The sequence below is a fragment of the Phocoena phocoena genome, chromosome 1, assembly GCF_963924675.1.
Source record: "Phocoena phocoena chromosome 1, mPhoPho1.1, whole genome shotgun sequence".
Classification (NCBI taxonomy): Eukaryota; Metazoa; Chordata; class Mammalia; order Artiodactyla; family Phocoenidae; genus Phocoena; species Phocoena phocoena.
The window spans coordinates 22,892,126-22,917,461 of NC_089219.1; the positions used below are offsets into that span (position 1 = coordinate 22,892,126).

General features: G+C 51.5%; 1 protein-coding gene across 4 annotated transcripts in view; it reads left to right on the plus strand.

The window, feature by feature from the left end:
- PTPRU (protein tyrosine phosphatase receptor type U) overlaps window positions 1-25,336 on the plus strand; it is an 84,548-nt gene that overhangs the window by 38,994 nt on the left and 20,218 nt on the right. For 3 of the 4 annotated variants that reach the window (XM_065873075.1, XM_065873076.1, XM_065873077.1), the window contains exons 9-16: window positions 1,683-1,792; window positions 2,140-2,341; window positions 2,696-2,798; window positions 5,338-5,611; window positions 6,395-6,431; window positions 7,194-7,332; window positions 14,363-14,520; window positions 24,490-24,680. In XM_065873075.1, coding sequence (XP_065729147.1) covers window positions 1,683-1,792; window positions 2,140-2,341; window positions 2,696-2,798; window positions 5,338-5,611; window positions 6,395-6,431; window positions 7,194-7,332; window positions 14,363-14,520; window positions 24,490-24,680 — 1,214 coding nt within the window. Of the gene's footprint in view, window positions 1-1,682; window positions 1,793-2,139; window positions 2,342-2,695; window positions 2,799-5,337; window positions 5,612-6,394; window positions 6,432-7,193; window positions 7,333-11,466; window positions 11,497-14,362; window positions 14,521-24,489; window positions 24,681-25,336 lie in introns of all 4 variants that reach the window. The other variant, XM_065873074.1, reaches the window with a different exon arrangement.

Here is a 25,336-nt window from a genome sequence, read left to right on the forward strand (position 1 = left end):
TAACCTCAAACTGAATATCAGACTGCTCCATTCTTAAAATCTGTTGACCTTTCCCCTCCGCCCCCTGCTAGGTACGTTGTTGTGGCTGCTTCACACCCCCTCCCCCAACCCTGGCCAGGCCTCACTTGGGTTACTTGGTTTTCTTTCTTCTTTCTCTGTCCCTCTTCTCCCCCCTCCCTCTGATAACTGCTCATTATTTAATATTTTTTACTTTTCACTGAAGTATTAGTATCATACTTACGGGAAGTGTGCTTATCTTAAGTGGTCAGCTCAAAGCATTCTCAAAGATGGCACACATCAGGATAACCACACCCAGAGCAAGAAAAAGTATTACCAGCAGCCCAGAAGCCCCCCTTTATGCAACCTCCCCCTCACAACCTTCCAAAGGTAAGCATTATCCTGACCTGTGATGCCACAGATTAATTTCTGCTTGGTTTTGAACATTACATCAGTGGGATCATACAGTGTGTACTCTTTTTATGACTGGCTTCTTCCTCTCAGCTTTATGCTTGAGTGATTCAGCCATGTTGTGTGTACAGTTCTAGAGAATTCACTCTCAATGCTGAATGGTCCATTATGTGAATATGCCACATTTATTTTTCTTATTTACTATTGTTGGGCATTTGGGTTGTTTTCAACTATTTTAAATTGTGCTGCAAATAAAATTCTTGTAGATTCTTTTTTTTTTTTTGGTAGATATATACATTTCTGATGGGTTTATGCCTAGGAGTAGAATGGCTAGGTTATAGGATATGTGTTCATAATAAGTAGATATATCCAATTTTCCCAAGTGGTTGTGTCAATTTATACTCCCACTAGCAGTGTGTGAAAATTTCGGTTGCTCTATATCCTCACCAACACTTGGAATTGTCTTTTTCCGTTTATCGTTTTGGTGGGTGGATAGTGGTGTTGCCTTGTTAACTGTTCATTTTAACACAAGGCACTTGAGCTGTCCCTGATTGTTATCTGGGTTTCTGCTTTCCCCTATCTTAGGAGTTCAGCTTCCCCACAACATTTTATCAAGGTGTTTTCCCAAACAAAGGCCGTTCTCTTCCTAGAAGAAATTCCTTGAGCCTGCTGTTAAGATGATACCTTAAAACAAAACAAAACAAAAACCAAACCATACCTGAAAGGGTTTCTGCTGAAATGTTGACAGTATTTATCTCTGGGTGATGGAACTGTAGGTGCCATTAATTTTCTTTATGCCTATTTTGATTTTCTACATTGAACATATTGTTTGTGTAATTAGTGATTTTTAGACAAGAAAACAGCTCCACCCATAATCCTGCCACTCTAATGCGTCTGTTTTCATTTTTCTGGCAAATGTCTATATTTTCTGAAAACCACTCAACTGGAACAAAATAGGAGCATTCATTCTTCTCTGCCAAATGCATCCTGCACAGTGATGAAGGTGCCAGCCGCCCTTTTCGAGTACTCAGGCGTAGCTGAACCATATGAGATGCTGATATTTATTTGCCTTGGGGCTTTATGTACATCACATCATTTAATTCTGGTGAGGGAGGTGTTATTTTCATCCCCACTTCACAGATGAGGAAGCTGAGGCTTAGAGAGGCTGAGTGGTGCAAGCATCCCAGCTAGGAAATAGCAAAGCTGGAATCTGAACTCAGGTATCTGGTTCCAAAGCTTGCTTTTCCCTGCCCCGTGTCGCCTTTCCCTTGCAGTGCCCGGCGGGATTGCGGCTGAGTCCCTGACCTTCACTCCGCTGGAGGACATGATCTTCCTCAAGTGGGAGGAGCCCCAGGAGCCCAATGGCCTCATCACCCAGTATGAGGTGGGTTTGGACCCTATTACAGCTGGGGCCCCTGGTGGAAGGTGGGCCCACAGGTTGGAGAGGGAAGTGTATGGGGCGGAGGAACACAGGTCATGATCAGGATTCCTTCCACTGTGGCTGCGGTCTGTGCCCCATGTGTTATGGGGACAGAGGCCCTGACGGCAGAAGAGAGAGGCGAAGGTGCCCAGAGGCCTGGACTAAGGGGCATCCACGGTCCCCCCACCAAGCTTCTCCCCTTTGTCCAACCTTATCTCTAGCTCACCTGAACCATGATGGGTGGGAGGCTATGGGACTAGTGATGCCCTTCCCCATCCCTGTGCCCGCCTACCTGCCCATCCTGCCCCCAGATCAGCTACCAGAGCATCGAGTCGTCAGACCCAGCGGTGAATGTGCCGGGCCCACGGCGTACCATCTCCAAGCTCCGCAATGAGACCTACCACGTCTTCTCCAACCTGCACCCGGGCACCACCTACCTGTTCTCCGTGCGGGCCCGCACGGGCAAAGGCTTCGGCCAGGCGGCGCTCACTGAGATCACCACTAATATCTCAGGTGAGCCCCGCCCAACCCGCCCTGGCCCCTTTGGAGGAGGCACAGAGTCTCAGGGTTCCGTGGGTAGGGGGTGAGGCTTCCTGGGGGTGGGGATGGAGGGCTCCTGCTGAGATAAATGTACCATTTAGAGGTTGAGGTCAGGGGTCAGGGAGGATTAAATCAGAGGAGTCTAGAGACTATGATCGGTGGAATCCAAGGGCTGAGGTCAGGGGTCAGGGAAGCTCAGGTCAGAGGGAATAAGGAGGCGAAGGCTGAAGGGGAAGAGATCTGAGGACAGGGGTCAAGGAGGCTGGAGGCCTGACCTTCCTGGTCCAGTGGCCGGGCTCTGTGCTTATGTCCTGTCCCCTTCCCCAGCTCCCAGCTTTGATTATGCCGACATGCCGTCGCCGCTGGGGGAGTCTGAGAACACCATCACCGTGCTGCTGAGGCCGGCGCAGGGCCGCGGGGCGCCCATCAGGTGGGGACGCCTGCACGGAGGGGCGGGGGGTCAGGGCCATAGGGAAGAGGCCCCTCCTCTGACCCAGAGTCCCCACCCAGGCCAGCTCACCCTCGTCCTTCCTCAGTCTCACACTAAGGGTTCAGCGTGTCAGGAGGAGGACATTCTGTGATCCCGGGCAGGCAGGACGTCTGTAGCCACTCCCCTCTGAGGCCGCAGGGTGCCTGGTGGTGACTGTCATGAGGTCTGTGGACAACATCCAACCTGGAGAGGGGACTGTTCAGGCCTCTCCAGAGGGCCTCCTTCTGACACCTTGGAGAAGTGAACTCTGGGGGCCTTATTTTTCCCAGCATTTTCCCTGGAGGATCCCATCCAGGGAGACACAGAGATGGGCTTTCTGGAAGGCTAGTGCAGCCAGCCAGATGGGGCCATCTCTCTGGAGTGGCCAAGAGCTTGGCCTCCTCACTTCTTTGCAGAGAAAGCTGATGCCATAGTGGCTGTTTCTGTTGGGGAGAAGGTGCTGGAGACAAAATGTGTGTGTGTGTGTGTGTGTATGTGTGCGCGTGTGTGCACGTGTGGTGAAGACACGTGACGTGTGTGTGATGTGTGAGTGTGTACGTGAAAGAGAGTGAGCGTGTTTGTGGAACGTGTGCACATACTTCCTGTCAGCCAGACATCGTGTTAGGGACTTTACCTGCATGAGTCATGTTATCCTCGTGGCAGCCTGTGGAGTGGGTATTAGTACCCTTATTTTACACATCAGGAAACAGGCTCAGAGAGCCTGAATAATGAGCCCCCATGGCCACAGAGCTGGTAAACGATAGCGCTGGGATTTGGAAGCCAGGTTTGTCTGCAAAGCCTGTACCTTTCCTTGAAGTCACAGAGCCTCCCTGCTCCTCTGGTTCACCTCCTCCTACCATAAAGTTTCATGCACTGGGAGAGGGTGACAGCTTGCATTTGGGCATGGGAGTGTCCTCTTAAGCCCCCCAAGAAGGCAGTGGGTTTCCCAGGTGCCCTTGACACCCCCTCATTTCCTCACTCCTCCCCCCTTCCACTCTTTTCTCCTGCTTTGGCTCCCCTGTATTTGCCACTGCAAAGCCTGCCCTGGGCTGATTCCCAGACCCCAGGAAAAAGTCTGGGCATCTCAGGGGCATTTGGCATTTTGCAGGAGCCTCAGGGCCCTGTTGCCTCTGAATCTGGGAGGAGTTGGGAAACCAGCATCACCTTCTCCTTTCCTTTTCCCTTGGGGGATCCTGTGAGCAGGCCTGGTCAGCGTCTCTCAGGGATGATGATGGCAGGGCTGGGTCTGGGCGAGGGGTGGACCATGTGAGGGGGAGAGGCCTGATGGCTGTGCAACCTTGGGCATGTCCCTTCACCCCTCTGAGCCTCCCTCAGGTGCATCATGGGGATCATCCCAGATCAAGATGTGCTTCGTTCATGGCTAATGATTATTATCATCTCCTGGTGGGACTTCGGGCCGGGAGAGGCCTCACATCAGCCTGGGAAATGGAGGGTTGAGAAGGGCCTGGGCTGGTTAGTGATGGAATGAACCTGTCTGGCCCAAATCCCAGGGTGCTGGGGTGATTCCCTCCCAACTTGGAAGCTCAAAAGAAACAGCTGGAGAGCAAGGAAAAGGCATTTCTACTTTGCCAGAGTGCAGGCTGTCAGTATGGGGTATCCCATGCCAAGACGTGACCGAGGCCGGGACTGGAAATATTTAAATTTGTCAGCATTCATTTATTTACTCTTGGCTCTGTTCCACAGAGGATTTGGAGGAGTTCACAGCAAGGCCATTCAGTAAAGTGATGAAAATAAATAGAAACACACAAGTCGGGATCAGGAGACACAAATCAGAGGGAATACAGACCAGGGAACACAAATCAGCCGTCAGGACCGGGAGATGGCAGGCTCAGAGTTGCAGTCTCGAGGCTGCCTCCGGGTTGGGAGGGTACTTGAGATGTAGGGTTAGTGTGACCTCGTTTGCCTGCTAAGTGACCAGCTCCCCCACTGGAGGGCAGTTCCAGGAAGCCTACATCCCCCAAGTGCCCAGCACAGGGCCCATGTCTGAGCTTAGTAAACACTTTCTGGATGAGTGAATGCATCATGTCTTACTCGAATTTATTGTGGCCTAGAGGGACCTGTCGGGAACCTGGTTGGAGCCTGAGGCTTGGGGTTCCCAGGCCCTGGAGGACTCATTGAGGAGTCAGGGTGGGGCTTTAGGGCTTGGTTCCCTTAAGCAGGGCTGACATTCTTTCAGCCTTAGTTACAGTAATAACAGCTGACAGGCACTGGCTGCTTGCTAAACTTGCCTCCTTCCTCACCTCTACCTTATGTAACAGTCCTGTAATCACTCCCATTTTACAGAGGAGGAAACTGAGGCCCAGGGAGCTTAAGTGACTTGCCCAGCTAGTAAGAGGTAGAGCTGAGATGAGCCCTCTCCTGGGCCTGACCCCAAAGCCCACGCCCTTAGCTACCAGATGGCTCTCCCTGTTCTCTGGCAACCGTGACCACTGCGCTTCCCCCCCCCTCCCCCCCCCCCCCCCCCCCCCCGCATGGCCAGTGTGTACCAGGTTATTGTGGAGGAGGAGCGGCCGCGGAGACTCCGGCGGGAGCCAGGCGGCCAGGACTGCTTCCCAGTGCCGCTGACCTTCGATGCGGCGCTGGCCCGAGGCCTGGTGCACTACTTCGGGGCCGAACTGGCGGCCAGCAGTCTGCCTGAGGCCATGCCCTTCACCGTGGGTGACAACCATACGTATCGTGGCTTCTGGAACCCACCGCTTGAGCCCAGGAAGGCCTACCTCATCTACTTCCAGGCAACAAGTCACCTGAAGGGGGTGAGGGGCCGGCTGGGGTGGTGGCGGGGCCGGCTCGGGGGCAGGATTGGCGACACCTTGGAGCGGGCTGCTACAGAGGCCAGAGACCCACCCCCAACAGGCCCTACCCCCGTCCTGATCCCGCCCCCGCTGATGAGCCTTGCCCTCTGATAGCTCCTCCCACTCACAGCCCCGCCCACTCACCTGAGCCCCTCCCTCCTAACCCCAGCCAGCTTCTCTCCAGCAGTACCCCCTTCTTGAACCGTTTTTCCCCAGACTCTTTTCTATCCAAGCTCCCAGCCTGGTCCCTGCTGCCCCCTGAGGCCCTGGTCTTCTATCTCAGGCTCCTCTCTCTCCAGAGGAGGTCCATCTCAGGTTCCCACTTTCACCAGACCTTGAGGAGGCCTGGGACCCGCCTCCTCCCTGAAGCCCCGCCCTTCTCCAGGCTCCTCCCTCCTCGGGTCGCTCCTTCCCAGGCCGCCCCCCTCCTAAGCAGACCCCTGGATCTAGGCCCCACCCTCATTTCTGAGCGCCTCCCCCAACCAGCCCTCTTCCCACGCTGTTTCTTTCTGTTTCCACCCATCTCATCCCCCTTTCCTAAGGCATTACCCTATTGCAGGCTCCTTCCCTCTTGGCCCCTCCCTCCCTGGTTCCCCCCAGACCCTCTTGCCAGGTCGGGTGTCTTTAGTAACAGTCCACGCCAGAAAAGCCCTGACCAGGCCCAAGACACGCTGTCTAAGATTCCCTCTGGGGAGGGTCAGGTCTTGACTTCAGCGGTGCTGAGACCCCCATCTGTGCCTCCAGGAGACCCGGCTGAATTGCATCCGCATTGCCAGGAAAGGTAAGTCCCCCTGGGTTCAGTCCTTCAGTAGCGGGTTTCTTACTTGCTGGGTTCTGGGGAGGTGGACCCTGGGTTCCCAGGCCTGTGGGAGCAGAGGAGGGTGGTCCGGCAGGCTTGGGGGTCAGGAAACATCTCCCTTTCTTGCTCCCTATGTGCCCCACCTCAAGGTCTCCTTCTTCCAGACTGGGCAGTAGGGACAAACCCTCATCCTGCCATGGTCACAGAAGGGGCCTTGGCAGGGGCCTGGAGGAGGGTGAGCCATTATGGTCGGGCCACGGGGGTGGTGGGTACTGGACACTGAGGTCTGTATCTTCCCCCTTTCCTATGGTGGGGAGAAGTGGGGACAGCATGGACCCTGTGGTGTAGGGATTGTCCCTGCTCCCAGATGGGGAATGTGGTTGGTTCCCCATCCTGAGATACCCTAACCATGCTCTGGGTACATAATTCTCTGCCCCCATTGGCCTCCCAGGAGGGCAAAAAGGTGGGGTCTGAAGGCCCCACACATCCTCCATCTCCCGTCCACTGAAGGACGGGGAGGATTTGAGGAGGCAGAGAGGTGAATGGAGCTAATATCCCTGATAGGGGCACAGGGCACGTAAAGCCTCTGCCATGGGAATGTGGAAGGTGTGAGGGATGATGAGGAGATGGGTTTGATTGAAAGGTGGGACATGTGCTGAGGATGAGGGGCAGATGTTTATTCCTTGGGGCTTAAGGTGGTCCTGATCTCCCCTCTGACCCTTTGTTCTGCTTTGTTCTTCCAAGCTGCCTGCAAGGAAAGCAAACAGCCCCTGGAGGTGTCCCAGAGGTCGGAGGAGATGGGGCTCATCCTGGGCATCTGTGCAGGGGGACTTGCCGTCCTCATCCTCCTCCTGGGGGCCATTATTATTATCATCCGAAAGGGGTGAGTGAGGCCAGTGCCCTGGCCCACCCTAGGCTTCTCTCCGTCAGAGGCCTGGTGAGCAGAGAGGAGGCTGGGGGCTGGTCAGGCAGTCTCCTGGCGGGTGTGTGGAGGGCTGCCAGCCTGGGCATCAGGCCTGTGGATGGACCCAAGCCGGGTTGGGGGAAGCCCGAGACTCTGCAAATGGAGCTGCCCTAGAGTGGCTTGGCTGGAGCCCAGTTCTAGCTGGTGCCGGGTGCCACTGTCCAGGCAAGGGCACTCACTGCCGGCTGCCAAGGAGCCGTGCTGGGCATGGGCACCGCCCTCCTGTGCCTGCTGGGCTGTTCTGATGGGGATGGTGTGGAGGTAACCTGACTTGGAATCCTCAGCCCCCCCGAAGGTCTTCGGCTCTCTTGTCTGCCCTGACCACGGGGTTGTGGTGTTGATCCTGAGGTGGGGGCAGGGCTCACTCCACTTCAAAGCAAGGACCCTCTGCGCTTCCCAGGCCCCACCTTCTCTTGGGCTCAGCTTGCCCTGGACTCTGTTACTGTTGATCCCTGAGGAGTCCTCCTGGGCCCATGACTCAGCGGAGACCTCCTTCCTGCCTGTGGCATCTCCTGGGCCTCAAAGGTCCAGTCCTTGTGTTTGTGAGGGATGCATTTTCCCAGTGCATTTTGCAGTGGGCAGAGTGAATCCCAGCATATCTTAGAATCCAGAATTTACAATTTTGGAGTTTTAGAAATCCAGGATTTGAGATTCTGAGAATCTCAGAATTTAGAATTACAGAGGCTCAGAGCCCAGAAACTGAGGGCTGCCATGTAGCTCAAGGACATCCAGTCTAGTGGTTTTCCAGTCTTTCAAAAGCAGCAGAACCCATCTTCAAAACACCGAATAAACCTCTCCTGGGAGCTCAGTATATGGAGCAGCTGAAGGCTGAGCCTCCGGTTGGAGCCGAGTGGGGACTTCTGAGACCCCTTTGCTCTCCCTCCCCACCCCACTGCATTCCCCACCAGGCAGCCCCAGGATACTGTGGTCCAAGCCCCTTAATTGAGGGATGGAGATGCTGAGGCCCAGAAGGGGCATGGACCTGCCCAAGGTCACCCAGGGAGCCAGAGGCAGAGCCTGCTCCACCCTCTGCCCGCCTGGGCTCTGCCTTCTGTAGCCCTTGCTGCTGCCAGGCTGGGCACACATGGGTGTGTTGGCTCTGGGTCTCTGGGATGCCAGGAGCAGATAAGCGGGATACAGGGAGATGAGGGAGAACTGGCCAGGGCCCCCTTGCCTGAGGCCAGGCGATGATAGGAGAAAAACTCTCCTAGAGAGTCTGGGGGTGGGGCATGCCACCGATGGGGTGGCGTGGGGATGTCCAGTCCAGAGTGCTGGGCTCTGATTTTTCCCTTCCCGTAGTCCCTGTACAGATTCCTGAGACAAAATGTTTTAAACTATCATTTAATGACTATTACTCTGTGCCAGGAGTTCTATACACATCAGCCATTAGGACAGGAGCCATTGAACACCTCTGGGACTCAGAATACATCAGAGAATTCTTCCTTCTTAGATCCTGGCCCATGAAGCAGATCTAAGTCCCTTAGACAGGTCAGGAAACTATCATTAAGCGACTTGCCCATGTCACTTGGCTAAGTGGCAGGTCCTGACTGAACCCAGGCCTGACTGCAAAGCCCATCCTCCTCACGGCTGGGCCCGAGAAGGGCCTCACCACAACTGGCACACAGTAGGTTCCTGTAAGTGGCAAGGCCCTGGGTGCTGGGTAGTGGTGCAGATAGAGAGGGCTGTAAGGGAGGGGTCAGATCTTGGGGGTTGCAGGTGGTATTTGAGGCTCTAGAAATTTACCCTCAAGGGAAGATTGGCAATGTAGGGGATGTTACCCACCCCTGCAAAGAGAGCGCCAGGCTCAGGAGAGGATGGGTCAGAGATGCTGCCAGAGCCTCACTAGGAAACCCTCCACTTTATGCAGCTGCTACTGGAAGCCTCTAGGATCCACCCCACCCCCCACCCCCCTGCCCCTCCTTAGGTCCTCTAAAAGCCATTCGGTCCCATTCTGTAGCACCTCGCTGCATCCCCCGAATCCTGCCCGACCTTCAGGGTCCACTGTGCTCCTGAGGGCTCCCCTAGTCTGCATGGTGGGGTGCCATGGGACAGAGCAGCTCTGGCAGGGATGGGGGTGTTCAGATCAACCTGGGGTACAGATGTAATGGACAGATTAGGAGGTTGTGGAGAGAGAGCAGCTCCCAGCTAGCCCCCGTGCACCCTGGTCCGCCCTGCGGACAGTGAGGCTGGATGCACCTGCCCTGGGGAACTCCGGGGTGCCCCTGGCCTTTGGATCCCTTGGTTCCGCTTCCAGAGACCCTCCCCACATCCCTTTGCAGCCCTCCCCGCCCCGCCCCCCCCCCCCCCAACCCCGGCACTTCATTCACAGGCTTGCAGCGCTTTGCTCAGTATTTCTCTTCCCTGCTGGACTGAGAGCTTGCATGGGGGTGGAGGAAGTTCTGTCTTGTTGGCTATGTGTCCCCAGGGTCTGGCCCAGGGAACTTGGGTCCTCCTGAACCGCCCCCGCCAACCCAGCAGGAGGAGGGGGCAGGAAAGGGCTGAGCGCGTGCTTGCTGTGGGGAGATTATTATTAACCTCACTTGTTTAGAGGAGGAAATGGAAGCTCATAAAGGTGGAGTTCTTTTATTTAGTTTTCCTCATTTACTGATTACTCAATTCAATAAAATATCTAGGGAATATAACGTGCTGGGCACTGTCCTGGGCCCTGAGGATCCAGTGCTGGCAAACGCAGCCAAGATGCTGTCCTCTTGTGCTTTGTGGTTATAAGTGGGGGGCCTGGCATTAAACTAGAAAAAGCACAAATGCATAATTACAAATTGCGAAAAGACCAGGGTGTCGGGGTGGGGGGCAGAGAGAGGGTAAAGGGGGACATAATGTAGTTGGTGACTGTGGGGGACTCCTTAGGGAAGGCTCTTCTAAAGTCATGATATTTCAGCTGATACCAGAAGAACACCACTCCTCCAGCCCCTCCCCCTCCCCTCAGGGCCTCTGTGAACAGCTCAGGGCCCTGGACCCCTCCTCTGTCCCTGGGGTGGGTGACATGCTGTGTGACCTCGAGCCAATCTCCTGCCCTGGCTGGGCCTCAGTCTTCCCCTCCGCTCTCCTTCCCTTCCCTCCCCCATGATGGGTGACGTGGGGCGGGTGAGTGGAGGACCCTGTAGTGGGCCTGGACGGGGCCACAGGGGGAGCTGGCTCTGGGGGCAGGGTCCTGGGCCTGCTCTGGACTCTCGCTGACCCCCAAGAGCCCCAGGCAGACCGTGAGTCTCCGGGACCAGCTTCCCCACCTGGGAGCTGGGAATCAGACCTGCCCCCACTCCTCGCTGCTGGTACCTGGCGGTCAGGTCAGGGCTCTTGACCCCCCTGTGCTCTGGGTGCCCGTGAGGGGGTGACCCGGCTCCTTTCATGGACGCCACACCCAGGGGCAGTCTGGGTGGGTGACAAGGCCGCAGCGTCCCCTGCCCCGGCCACTTGTTCCCTCCCAGGCACAGGTGCGTGCAGAGGGCTGTCCCGTCAGGGGCAGAGGGGCCCGCAGGGGTGGGCGGCAGTTACCTTGAGTGTGGGAGCGGGGGTGTCCGCGTGTGTGAGCGCAGGCGTCTGTGCGTGAGCGTGTGTTTGTGAATGTACTTGTGTGTCAGTGTGTGTGTGTGAATACATGTGTACGAGTGTCTGCATGTGTGTAAATATCTGTGTTTGTAAGTGCATGAGTGTGTCATTGTGTTTCTATGTATGAGCGTGTGTTTCTATGATGAGTGTGTCTGCATATGTGAGCGTGCAGTGCGTTTCTCTTTGTGAACGCATGTGTGTATGACTGTGTGTGAAAGCTCTGCTTCCCTCCAGGCCCTTTCCCCACCTCCTTCTCACTCCAGCAGTGGGCTTGGGGAAGGTTCTAGAAGGGACCTTGGGTTCTGGTCCTCAGAGACTGAGCCCGGCCAGCCCTTGGGTCAAGGAAGGCCCTTCTGGCCTGTCGGTTCCCGGCCAACCCCGTCCCCAGCACGGAAAGCACCAGGCCCCTCCCTGCTGGGGGTGCTGCCCTGGGCCCGGCCTGGGGAAGGACCGTGGCCCACCTGTGCTGTTCTCTTTGCACGCTGCCAGGAGAGACCACTATGCCTACTCCTACTACCCGTAAGTAGCGCACCTGCCTCAGAGCCCCGCCCCTCCTGGGGAGCCCCTGCCCCACCCCGGCCTGGCCTGGCGTCAGCCCCTCCTCCACGGCCACCCTGTCTCTGAGCTTCCCTCCTCTGCTCTGTCTCTCCTCTCCCTGTCGTCCTCCTGCGTGGAGGTCAGGAGTGCTGGCTTTGTGGTCAGAGTCTCAGGTTCAGACCTGGCTCTACTGAGCCACCCCAGGCAAGTCACTCGACCTCCCTGAGCCTCTGTGTCCTCTCGCCCCTGAGGCAGCCCCTTGTGTCTTGAGCCACTCCTGCTGGGTGGGACCTCCTGACGTCAGACCGCAGTCCGCGTCTAGGAAGGTCCTCACCCGGGTCCCGTTCTGGATCCACAGCTCTGTGCGCGTGTGTGGGGCAGACAGATGGCAGCTCTCCACACGGTGCACACAGCTCCCAGGGTGCCACCAGCCCTTCTCCAGCTGGTGACCCCAGCTCCTCAGACCCACCATTTCCTGGGCACCTCCCCTGGGCTCAGTTCTTTGCACAGAATTCTCACAACAACCCTGAGAAGAGGCACTGTGATCACCCCATTTTACTGATGAGGAAACTGAGGCTCAGGGAGGTTAAGGGACTCCTCAGAGGCCACAGGACAGGCAGAGCTGGGGTTACAACCCAGGCCCCGTCGGACTCCACGGTCTGTCCATGCTGCTCTGTTTCCTGCCTCTGTGATCGCTGACCCTGCAAGCCTTCCAGAACATTCCCTTTACCTGTGCTTGTCCCCTCCTTGCACAGCAGGCTCAGGTGGCCCTGGGCCAGCCCAGAGGACGGTGGTCTCTCACCTCCTCCCTGGACCCTCGTCTTGCATCGAAGTCACCCACCGTCACACTGGCTTTTCCAGCAACCACACCCCCGTCAACTACGTGGAGCCTCCAGCTCGGCTTTTCCAGGAGCTGCTGACAAGGCAGCTCGCCCTCCCTCTCTACTTTGCAGCTAATTTTGAACCTAAATGCAGAACTTTTCCAAGTGTCCATGTTACGTGGCATCTGCTTGATCTCACCCTGAGATGGGCTGGAGGCCTCAGTGCGAGGTGTCCCTCCTGGCTGTGTCTGTGGGTCTGGTTGGTTGGTGTTTCAGGTTCTTCTTCCAAGTGGACCAGGAGGCCTGGGTGGGACCAGAGCCCTGGGGTACACCCCTGCAGACCCTCTAGGCCGGTATCCATGGTGACAGGCCCTCCTTGGGCACCACTGTTCAGCCAGCTTGACGGGCTGTCCTCTGTCTGTCTTCCCTGTGGTTGCTGGTGTCTGACCTGTCCCTCCCTCCCTCTGTCTCCTTCCCTCTCTCTCTCTCCCCTTGTCATTGTCCCCTTACTCTCCTCCTCCTCTATCAGTCCTCTTGCCCCTTCTCCCTCCTCACCTCCCTTCCTCCTCCACCTTCTCTCTTATGTTGATGATCAAGGTCACAGCCATAGAGGCTTCTTCTCACCTGCCCCCAAAGGGGTCTTTGGCTCTGCCCTGGGCCACAGTAAGGGTGATGCCCAGAGCCCGCGGGTGGGGCTGGGAGCTGGAGGCCTGGGCCTGCTGAGCCATCTCTTGTCCAGACTGGGAAGGCCGCACCCACCGCAGTGCACGGCAGCACTGGTCCCCAGCGTGGACACAGAGCCATCTTAGCACAGGAAGGACGTCGAGGTCCTGGCAGGAGGGGCACCCAGAGGTCATCCTGTCCCCCTTGGGCCCCAGGCGGCTCTTGAGCCAGGAGGGGCTGAGTGGAGTTTGCCTGTTTGTCTGGGGGATCCCTGCACTGGCCTCTTCATCTCCATGGATGACCAGTGTCTCTGAGCCCACGTGACCCGGAAGTCCTCTCTCAGGTCTGCCCCACACCCTGCACGCTGTAGGGCCTAGAGGTGAATGGCTCTCTCGTCCCGAGCCTTCCCTGTGATTGGGCCCTGGCTCTTCTCCAGTCTCAGCGCAGGTCCCAAGTGCTTTCCCTTTGCCCGTCGCGCAGCCCCTCGGTCTTGGAGCTGTGGCCCTTGCCTCCCCACCCCGTCCTCCCTCCCACTTTCCTCCGAGTTCCCTGGGGTCACAAACGGCCATCCTCATCTGTAAAGCTGGGCTGCAGGCCTGGGCTGTGTGGCCCCTGCCCAGGGGCTCTCCAGAAGCTCTGCCCTCTCGGGAGGGGCCGGGGCCTCTCGCCTTCTCTCTCTGCTGCTTCCGGTGGCTGGATGGACTGGTGGGCAGTGACGGGAATAGGGACCCTGCGTGGATTTCTGTACAAGTCTGGTGTGGCCTGTGGTGCAACCATCCTGGGGGTTCTGGGGGGTAAGAAGAAGTCATGGTTGGAGTCATTCTGTGCCCAGTGAAAACTTATGAGACTGACCGAGTACTAGCCAGACTCTGCCATGAAGGAGTGTAGTCCAACCCCACTGCAGGAGGAAGAGTTCCCAGGGAAGCTGTGTGGTGAGGACGGAGGAAGGAAGGTTACCTATGGGCCTTGCTGGGGCTGGAGCTGGGGCAGGCATCTCCCTTGTTTGGGGTGCAGTGACTGTCTGCCGTGCCACCAGAATAGTCACCCGGAGTGACTTTCCTCCCCTTTCCCGAGCCCTCGGGGCCAATGAGAGTTAGATCCCAGCCTGAGGCCACTGCAGTTCCATCCCTTGCTGTCAGCAAAGGTCCCCTGGACAGGGACCCTGCCCAGTCCTTCTTGGGGGAGGCAGCAGCTCACTGGGTCTGGTGGGCAAAGGATGGAGGCAGAGCCCCCTCAGCATCCAGAGATGCTTCTAGACTGGCTCCTGGCCTCAAGGCCCCCTGACTGCCAGACTTCCCCATCCACCTCTGGCTGCTGTCCTGCCCAGCTGAGCACCCATGTCTCCCATCAACCCTCCTCTGCAGGAAGCCAGTGAACATGACCAAGGCCACGGTCAACTACCGCCAGGAGAAGACCCACATGATGAGTGCTGTGGACCGGAGCTTCACGGACCAGAGCACCTTGCAGGAGGATGAGCGGCTGGGCCTCTCCTTCATGGACGGCCATGGCTACAGCCCCCGGGGTGAGTGCCCGGCCCTTCCTCGTGGCCCCCAGGCACTCCTCCCCCAGACTTCTGAGCCAACAGCCCAAAGCCCCACATCAGATGATTCTGTAACACCCCGAACCAACAGTACTAAGCATCCTGCTGGTTACCAGCACCGGCCCTGGGAACAGAGAGAAGGCGCAGCTGGTGATCTGTACTGTGCACTGGAGAAGCTTTAGGAAAATTGAGGACTTAGACACAGATTCATCTAAGAGGAGTGCGAGTTCACAAGTTAACTGTGGGAAGAGTTCTGGGGACTCAGAGGAGGGAGCGCTGCTGTGGGATCAGAACAGTCTCTTTCCTGCTGTGTGAGAGGAAGTGCTTGGGAGTCAGACCTCAGTCTGCATCTCAGATCCCCTTAGGTGCATGAGCTGGGGCAAGTGGCTTCATCTCTCTGGATGTCTGCTTCCTCATGTATAAAATGAGGGTAAAGATAATCTCTGCTAGGGCTGCTGGAAGACTAAGGGGTTGTGTGTACATCGTTTAGTGCTGTGCCTGGCCTGCAGGGAGAGTATAGCGGTAGTGGGTCAGCTGTATACGCTAGGGACCTGTCGTAAATTGCTTCATCACATGTCTTTTTATTCTACTTAGTGCTGATTTGTACAAAAAATAACATTTATGAACATCGTAAAGTCATAATAATACACCAAACACCGGTGAACCCCGCTGGTGAATTTGAACGTCATCTGCGTGCCCCTTCCATATCCCCTACCTCCCTCTTACGTGTAAATATCCCCCTGAAATTTATGTTTATAACTTTCTTGCCTTTTGGGGAATAATTTTACCATATGTGCGTGTGTCCCCAAACAGTGCATTATATAATTTTGCTCATTTTCGAGCTTGATAGAAATGAGATTGCTCTCTATTTTTCAACACAACACCATGTTTCCAGTATTTACCCAGGTGGAAGTTTTGCTGTAGTTCATTTATTTTCTCTGATGTATAGCTTTCCACTGTATGAATATATCACAATTTATTTCTTCATTCTGGCATCCATAGGCAGTTGATTTGTTCCTAGTTTTCTTGTTATTACAAACGAGGCTGCTGTGAACATTCTTAAATGAATCTCCAGATGCACCTGCACAGCAGATTCTGGAAGTAGAACTGCTGGATTATAAAGTATGTGCTTGTTCTGCTTTATAAGACAGTGTCAAATTGTTTTCCAAAGTGTCTTTGCCTGTGTTCACTCCTAGCAGCAGGGTGTAAGTTTCCATTGCTCCACATCAAGATCAAAATTTGCCAGGCTTCTTCACTTTTGTCAAACTAGTTTGTATAAGATGGTAATTCTCTATAGTCTTAATTTACATTTCTCTGATTACTAGCGAGGTTGAATATATTTGCAAATCATCATTGGCCATTCAGGTTTCTTCTTCCATAAAATGCCTGTTCATGTCTTTTACCTAATTTTCTGTTCGGTTTTCTGTTGCTATCTTAGTGGTTTTTAGGAGTTCTTTATATATTTGGGATGAGACTCATTTGTCCCTTATGAATTGCAAATATCTTCTCCCAATTTGTGGCTCATCTTTGCAGGTTATTTATAGTATCTTTGGATGAACAGATTTTTATTTCAATTCAGTCAAGTTCATCAATCTTTTCCTTTTTGATTTCTATTTTTTGTGCTTGCTTAAAGAATTCTTCCTTACGTAAGGTCGTAAGATATTTTTTACTTTTTTCTAAAACTTTTAATATTTTGCATTTCACATTTAAATCTTTATCCATCTGTAGTTGATTTTTGTATGTGATATGAATTAAGGATTTTATTTTTTTTATAGGGAAAACCAACTGTCCCAGAATGAGGTATTATGGTTCATATTTTCACCACTGATTTGCAGTGCCACCCTTATCATATATCACATTCCCATACATATATGGATTCTGTTTTGGCTCCCTATTCTCTTTCATCGGCCCGTTTGGTGATTCCTGTACCAATAGCAAACTAGCTATCTAGGTCTTGATTTTTGACACATCAAGCCCTCCCAACTTAGTTCTTCATCAAGGGTGTCTTGGCTCTATTTGCGCTCATTCTCTTTCTTACAGATTTTAGAATCATCTTTGCAAGTTCCTTGGAAAACTTTGTTGGATGAATTTGCTTTGAATCTTTGGATCAGTTTTCATTTTGTAAAACTGAAACTCTGTATCCATTAAACGCCCCTTTCCCTACCTTCTCAGCCCCTGGCAACCGCCATTCTACTTTCTGTCTCTATGACTTTGATTACTCTATCTCATATTAAATGGAATCATATGGTACTTGTCTTTAGGGACTGGCTTATTTCCATTAGCATAATGTACTCAAGGTTCATCCATGTTGTAGCATCTTTCAGAATTGCCTTTGTTTTCTTAAGTGTTTTTTATAATTGCTTTTTACAAAATATTTTATTTATTTATTAAAAAAATTTTTTGGGCCACGCCGCACAGCATGTGGGATCTTTAGTCCCCCAACCAGGGATCGAATCCGTACCCCCTGCAGTGGAAGCACAGAGTCCTAACCACTGGACTGCCGGGGAATTCCCAGAATTGCCTTTCTTTTTAAGCCTGAATAATATTTCATTGTATGTATACACATACTTTTCTTATCCGTTTGTCTGTTGATGGACACTTGGGTTGCTTCCATGTTTTAGCTCTTGTGAATAATGCTATTACGAACACGGGTGTATACAAATATCTCTTTGGGGCCCTGCTTTCAATACTTTTGGGTATATACACAGAAATGGAATTGCTGGATCATATAGTAGTTCTATTTTTAATTTTTCGAGGAACTGCCATACTGTTTTCCACAGTGGATGCACCATTTTACATTCCCACCAATAGCGTACAAGGGTTCCAGGTTTCCCCACATCCTTGCCAACACTTGTTTTCTGTTCAAGACAGTTTTTTTTATAGCAGCCCTCGTAAAGGATGTGAGATGGTATCTCATAGTTCTGATTTGCATTTCCCTAATGCTGGATGATGTGATGTTGGGCATCTTTCCATGTGTTTATTGGCCATTTGTGTATTTTATCTGGAGAATTTTTGAATTGGGTTGTTTGTCCTTTTGTTGTTGAGTTTTAGGAGTTCTGTATATATTCTGGATATTAATCCTTATCTGATGAACAATTTACAAATACTTTATCTCATAGTGTGGGTTGCCTTTTTACTCTGCAGATAGTGTCTTTTGATGAACAAATGTTTACGTTTTGTTGTAGTCCATTTTGTCTTTTTTTCTCTTTTGTTGCTCATGCCTTTGGTGTCATAGCCCAGAAATCCTTGCCAAATCTGATGTCATGAAACGTTTGCCCTATGTTTTCTTCTAAGAGTTTTATAGTTTTGGGTCTTACATTTAGGTCTTTAGTCTTTTTTGAGTTAAGTTTTGTGTATGGTGTTAGATAAGGGTCCAACTTCATTCTTTTGCATATGGATGTCCAGTTTTCCCAGCATAAATGGTATTGATACATTTTTAGAATATCATATTTCTAAGTATTGGTCATATAGAGAAATGCAGTTGATTTTTATATGTATAGATGTTGATCTTATAACAATACACCTTGATAAACTTTCTTTTTTTTATTGAAGTATAGTTGGTTTAGTTTCAGGTATATAGTATAGTGATTTGATATTTTTATAGATTATACACCATACAAAGTTATTACAATATTATTGACTATATTCCCTGGGCTGTATATTATATCCCTGTGACTACTTTATTTTATCACCGGTAGCTTGTACCTCTTAATCCTCTTCATCTGTTTTGCCCATCCTCCCACCCGTCTCCCCTCGGGCAGCCACTAATTTGTTCTCCATATCTGTGAGTCTGTTTCTGTTTTGTTATATTTGTCTATTTGTTTGGCTTTTTAGATTCTACACAGAAGTGAAAACATACAATATTTGTCTTTCTCTGTCTGATTTATTTCACTAAGCATAATACCCTCCAGGCCCATCCATGTTGTCACAAATGGCAAGATTTCATTCTTTTTTATGGCTGAGTAATATTCCATTCTCTGTGTGTATGTGTGTGTGTGTGTGTGTATATACACACCACATCTTCTTTACCTATTCATCTGTTATTGGACACTTAGGTTGCTTCCATATCTTGGCTATTATAAATAGTGCTGCAAAGAACATTGAGGTGCATATCTCTTTTTGAACTAGTGTTTTCATTTTCTTTGGGTAAATATTCAGAAGTGGAATTGTTGGGTCATACGGTAGTTCTATTTTAAAGTTTTTGCAGAACCTCTGCACTGTTTTCTATAGTGACTACACCAATTTACATTCCTACCAACAGTGCAGGAGGCTTCCCTTTTCTCCACATCCTCACCAACATTCGTTATTTCTTGCCTTTTTGAGGATGGCCATTCTGATGGGTGTGAGATGATATCTCACTGTGGTTTTGATTTGCATTTCCCTGATGATTAGTGATGTTGAACATCTTTTCATGTGCCTGTTGGCCATCTGCATGTCTTCTTTGGAAAAATGCCCAAGTCTTTAAGGCATTTTGAGTTTATTTTTAAATATGGTATGAGAAAATGGTCTAGTTTCATTATTTTACCTGTAGTTGTCCAGTTTTCCCAGTACCACTTGTTGAAGAGACTGTCTTTTCCCCATTGTATATTCTTGCCTCTTTGTCATAGATTAATAGACCATATGTATGTAGGTTTATTTCTGGACTCTCTATTCTGTTCCATTGATCTATATGTCTGCTTTTGTGCCAGTACCATACTGTTTTGATTACTGTAGCTTTGTAGTATAGTTTGAAGTCAGGGTGCTTGATACCTCCAGCTTTGTTCTTCTTTCTCAAACTGCTTTGGCCATTCAGGGTCTAAACTTTCTGATTAATTCTAATTTGTCTGTAGAATCATTCAGATTTCCTGAGTACAAAGGATCTGTGAATATTGACAGTTCTGTTTCTTATTTCTCGTTTCTTATCCTTTTTTTCCTTATCTTTCCGCATGGCACTGGCTGGAACCTCAAACGGAAGTGGTTATAGCAGAAATCATTGTCTTGTTTTCCTGGTTTTAAAAGAAATGCTTCTAACATTAAAACAGCGAGAATGAAGTTTACCATAGGTTTTTGGAGGAAATGTCTTATCAGATTAACAAAATTCCTTTCAGTTTTTAGTTTGCTAAGAGATTTTATTTTAAATGGGCATTAAACTTAGCAAATGCTTTTTTTTTCTGGATTTACTATGATGCCATATTTTTTTCCTTTAGTTTGTTAGTGAGGTGAGTGACATTTTTAGATTTTCTAATGTTAAAATAACCTTCAATTCCTGGGGTAAATTCAACTTGATCATCATGCATAATTTTTTTTAATGAATTATTGGATTCAGTATAATTATAATATTGTTCAAGATTCTAAAGTTGTATTCCTGAATGGGATTGGCCTATAATTTTTCTTTTTTTATACTCTCTTTGTCTGGTTTCTGGTATCAAGATTCCATCTATTTCAATCTATTTAAAGATTTCAATCTATTTAAAGGAGTAAAGGACTATTCAAGCTTTCTGTTTTTTTCAAGACACTTTTAGTAAGTTATAGTTGTCTAGGAATGTGTCCATTTCATTTATGTCTTCCAATTCATTGACATGCATTTATGCATCACGTTCTCTTTGTGACCTCCCTCATTAAATTTACACACACAGTAGTAGCTGTTATCAACCCTTCATCTTACAAATGAGGAAACAGAGACCCAGAGAGGAGAATCACTTGTCCAGATCAAGCAGAAGGTGGCAGAGTCAGGATTTAAATTCAGGTCTTTCTGAATTGCAAATTGCTGTTTCTGCTATATCATGCTGGGCCTAGAGGACCGGGTAGGATTTGGACCGGCAGAGATGGGAAGGAAAAGGCAAATGTGCACGAAGAACAGCATGTGTAAATGCACGGAGGTGGGCACAGAGGACGACATGGAGAGGTTTGCGTGGGCTGAAAACTCAAGTGGGTGCTGGGGAGAGTGGGAGGTAAAGGTGGTGTGGGCACATGCCTTGCTGCTGAGTCTTATGGAGAGATGCAGTGAGCCAGGAAACACGGGTTCTGCTCCCAAGGAACTCACTGACTAGTTGGGGAGATGAGATTGACCCAGGGAAGTCCACACTAGGCTAATTGCCAGGGGGTAGTGGGGACAGTTAGTGCTGCCATAGTCTTGAGAAGATACACCCTTGGGCAGGGGAGGTCAGGGTTTTGGCTAAGATGGATAAGATTTGACTGATGGTGAGGAGGGCGGGGCCCCTGAAGGCAGGATGCAGGACACGGGGGGGAAGGTGTGACGGCTGGGAAGCTCAAGGTGTATTCGGGCGACTGGAGCTCAGTCTCAAGGCTTCTCTCTCTTTCTTTATGCCCCATGCTGGTCTAGCCGCCACTTCCTTCTTTTCTTTCCAAACAGTGGAGGCCAGAGTTTTGTGGTTTAGAACAGAAAGCCATGTTGATTTTGATGTATCCTCAATATGGAAGTTTTAAATAGGGACTTCCCGTGCTGAGTAAATGTTGAGCTGGGATGTTCCCAAGATGTTGGAACGTGCCCCCTTCGACTCTGATCTTGCCTATGAAAACCCTCAAACCCTCTGGGCCCTGTCCATCCGGAGCTCTTGACCTGTGTGGGAACCAGTGGGTCCGGCCAAGTGGTTCGTCAAATAAGTGCCCCTTATTTGACACCACAAATGCCCCTTTATCAGGGAGAGGAAAACAGAGAAAGACAACAGGATCCCAGAGTCAGTTGGGCCTGGGTTTGAATCCTGCTGCTTCCACTTAAGGAGCAGGTAACTTAACCCTTCTGGGCCTCAGTTTCCTTGTTTAATAGGGGGGGATAACAATAGCACCTACTTCATAGGGATATTCTAAGGATTGAATGACTTAAGAATCATGCTAGGCATCTGAAAGCACTCAGTGTGTTAGATATTGTTAGCTATTATTACAGACTGTGTTTCTTTAAAGTTATTTGCTAATTGCACATAGTGAAGGAAAAATGTAATATGCTGCTAGATTGTATAACCGGTGGCCTGTCTTCGTCTGAGGGTGGATGGCAATCGGGGAAAGTGCCCATCTTTGAGGAAAGTCTGAGGATCTCCACTTTCAAATGAGGAAACTGAGGTCCAGAGAGGTCAAGCGGCTTGAGTCGGAATTCAAATTCAGGCTTCTCCGATTCCACACCCAGTGTTCTTTCCTCTGGGCCTCAGCCCTCGCCGCAAAACATCAACTGTCCAGTGGTTACTCCCCAAAATTGTCCGCCAATCATAATGGAGCTGGAGAGAGCCTGGGAGAGCCCCTGAGTGGTGACCTTGAAGCTGATGGCTGGCTCTTACCTTCCTTCCTCTCTTCCTCCCTTTCAGGGGCTTCCAGCTGTGGGCAAGCTGGTTCTCGGGGTATGTGTGTGTATGGGAGAGGCGGGAGTGGGGGGGCGGTGTGTGTGTGTGTGTGTGTGTGTGTGTGTGTATGTGAGTGTGAGTGAAATCCCATGGTAATTCATGGGTGAGAAGAGTAAGGACCTGTCTTCTCTGGGCCCCAGGAAATGGAGGGTCTTCTTGGCAGCATCATTGTTCATCGTCCTTTGTCTTCGGGTGGTCTTATTTGTAGAACATCTTGTGTTGCTCTCGGGCTCAGCTGGAAGCCGCCCAGCTTTGGTTCTGGCTTCCTGTCTGGACCCCAAGCAAGTGGGATTTTTTGCTTGTCTTCACCCATCGCAAGATGGTTCCATGCCTACTTGTGAGGCTGTATCAGGGCTTCCAACCCTTCAAGATCTCTGGGATGAGCTGTTGGATTCTGCACCCGGAGAGCTCTCTCTGGAGCCGTTGGCATGGTTTCCACGAAGAACACTTAGGACCCCTTCGTCTCTGAGTTCTTTGAGCCAGCAGAAATCTTGTTTTCTTGAAACCTTTGTGCTTGTCTTGTGTGTTTGTGGTAGATGGTCTTTAGAATTGTCAGGTCCTGGACCAAGATCCTACGGTGGAGAAGGACCAAGACAGAAAGGCCACCTCTTGTCAAACAGCTGCTCTGGCTTTCCGGGACTCCAGAGGTTCCTGCCTTTCCTGGAAGCTCCTGATCATGTCGACAGCTCCATCTGCAGGTGCCCACGTGCCAGGCACTGGGCTGGGTGCTTCATACACATTATCTTATTGAATATTTACATCATCATCTTGGAGAGTAACAGTTTTAATCTTCATTTGTCATAGGAAAAGGGAAATTTCTGGAGAGTAATTAACATCCCCAAGGTCACATGCAGAGTTGGGATTTGATCTGAGGCCTGTCCGACTTCAGAGCATGTCTCTTCACCACTGTATTACACTGTGTTCCCCTGAGGATGTTTCATGAAACAAGCTTTCCGTGGTGAAAGAGGGAGGTGAAACATTGTTATTTTCCTCCATCTCTTGGAGATTTAAAATACACACTAACTTGTTGGAAGCCCTGAGAGGTTTAACAGGGAAAAAAAACCCTACTTATTTTTGTTTAAAACAATTTCACAGACTCCTTTAAAACGTAGAGCCCCTCCTCATCCTCCTTCTCTTCTTTTTAACGGAATACCGTTGAGTCATCTGGCACAACCAGTATTTTCTGGAACACACCTGGACAACCACTACATTAGGCGGATCTCTCCTCTTTGGATCTCAGTTTCGCTATCTGAAAAACTAAGGGTTTGGCGCATTGGACCACGAATGTGTAACTGGCACATGACTTGCCCTCCATCTGTAAGCAGCTAGAAATCTGGATAAAATACGTGAAACAGTTGTTTTCAGACATCGGGTACCAGGCACCTCATGACTGTGATTCCTGAGAGAAGAGAAACACACGAGGTGAGCCTTGCCTGGCATCACCTTTCTACTTGGAGGCAGTTTTCAAACCTCAGCACAGGAAGGGGAACCCAAGCAGGGCCTGCAGTCTCCCTGAATTGAAGAGGCAGAGATTGGACTTCGGGGAAGTGGAGCTGCACAGAGGAGGGGGGTGGTGGTGTCCGTCCCGGTGCTGCATTCATTCTGTCTGTTAGTCATGACTAGGAATTAGAGGCCAGGCACCAGCCAGAGAAGGCTCCCCAAGGAGGGTCATTTTAGCTGAGACCTGAAGGATGAGTATGAGTCCACCAGGCATAAAGGGGGGAGTGTTTGAAGCAGAGGAAAAGCATGTGTGAAGGCACAGGGCAGGGAGAGGGCTGGCATCTAGGCCCCGCTGGGCAGAGAACAGCGGTGAGACACGCGGAGAATGAGCCCCTGCACCTCTCCCAGGCCAGGAGAAGGGAATGAGTGTGTGGGAGTGAGTGTTGGAAGGTGGGTGTGGCTGGGCAGGACTGTTTTCTCAATCCCAGGACCTGATCTAAGGACCAGGGTGGGATGTCCTTGGGGATGCTGACCAGGAGAGCCGGGGAGGGGTGGTCTGGAGGGAGGGGATAGTTTCGTGGGGCCCGTGGGGCACCGTGAACCTCTCCGCCGCTTCCCCACGGGCTGAGCCTACGCACAGGGTGACAATGGAAATGCTTACGCAGGAGAAACGCCTCTGTTCAGGTGCTTCCCGTTAATCTGCAGAAGGGGTGGCGGCAGCAGCTGGTTTCGGGACTTGCTTGTCTTTGAATGGGGGTAATTGCTGGGAGTTGTCAATGTTCCAGATTGTTCCCCGGAAGAGGGGAAGGAAGGAGGGATGTCACGGGCTCTGCTGAGCGCTTCCCCCTGCAGGCAGCACGTGAAGTCACAGAGGGGTGGGCCCTGCAGGGGAGCCCAGGAGGGGAGGGGACCACGGGATCACAGCAGGCAGGGCCGAACCAGAAGGGCCCTGCGAGTTCATATGAACCAATCCCCTCAGTTTATAGATGGGGAAACAGATGCAGCAGGGAAGGGGCCACCCAGGGTGGGCCCAGCCAACTGCCTGGCTCCAGCAAAGAACCCAGGCGTCCTCCACGCTGGCCGTGCTCCCTTCCCTCCCTCGGCCCCCTGAGTCCATCTGGGGTTCCCCAGGCTGGGGCCCGTGTGTATCAGAAACCCCTTTCCCTTTCTCTGACTACAGGAGACCAGCGCAGTGGTGGGGTCACTGAGGCCAGCAGCCTCCTGGGGGGCTCACCGCGGCGTCCGTGTGGCCGGAAGGGCTCCCCGTACCACACGGGGCAGCTGCATCCCGCGGTGCGTGTGGCCGACCTCTTGCAGCACATCAACCAGATGAAGACGGCCGAGGGCTACGGCTTCAAGCAGGAGTATGAGGTGCACGGCCCCAGTCCAGCCAGGACCCCTCGCCAGGGCCTTGCCTGGTTGCTCCTCCCTGTGGACCCTGGCAGCCCTCAGCCCAGCCCTGGATGGACCCATGCTCTGACAGTCCCCAGATTCAACCTAATGTTTTGACCTTGACCTTGATCCTAACCTCAGACTGACCTGGTTTCTAACTCTCATCCTAACCCTGACTTGAAAACTGATCTTGAATCTTATCTCAGTCTCCATCTGGACCCTGCCGGGATCCTTATTCTATTCCTGATATGAACCTGACCACCAACACTGACCCTGACCTCCAACCTAAATCCCAGTCTGACTTTGACCCTGACTCTCATCCTAAGCTCCGTTTGGACTCTGACTTGAATCCCATCCTACCTCCATCTGGACTTCATTTGACCCTCACCTTTACCTTCTTCCCAGCTCAAACCTGGATTTGCCCTAAACCTGACCCTCATTCTAAAATGTCTCTGAACTCTAACCCTCTTTTCCCCTCTTTTCTCTCTTCCCCCTACACAGCTTGGTATTGAACTTAGTCCCTCACTTACAAAGGAATTTACAGTGACTTTATTTCAGGCCCCAAGTTTAACCCTGAACCTGGCCCTTGTCGTGGTCCCACTCCCATCCTCTTGAGGGGATAGGGCTCTTATGAG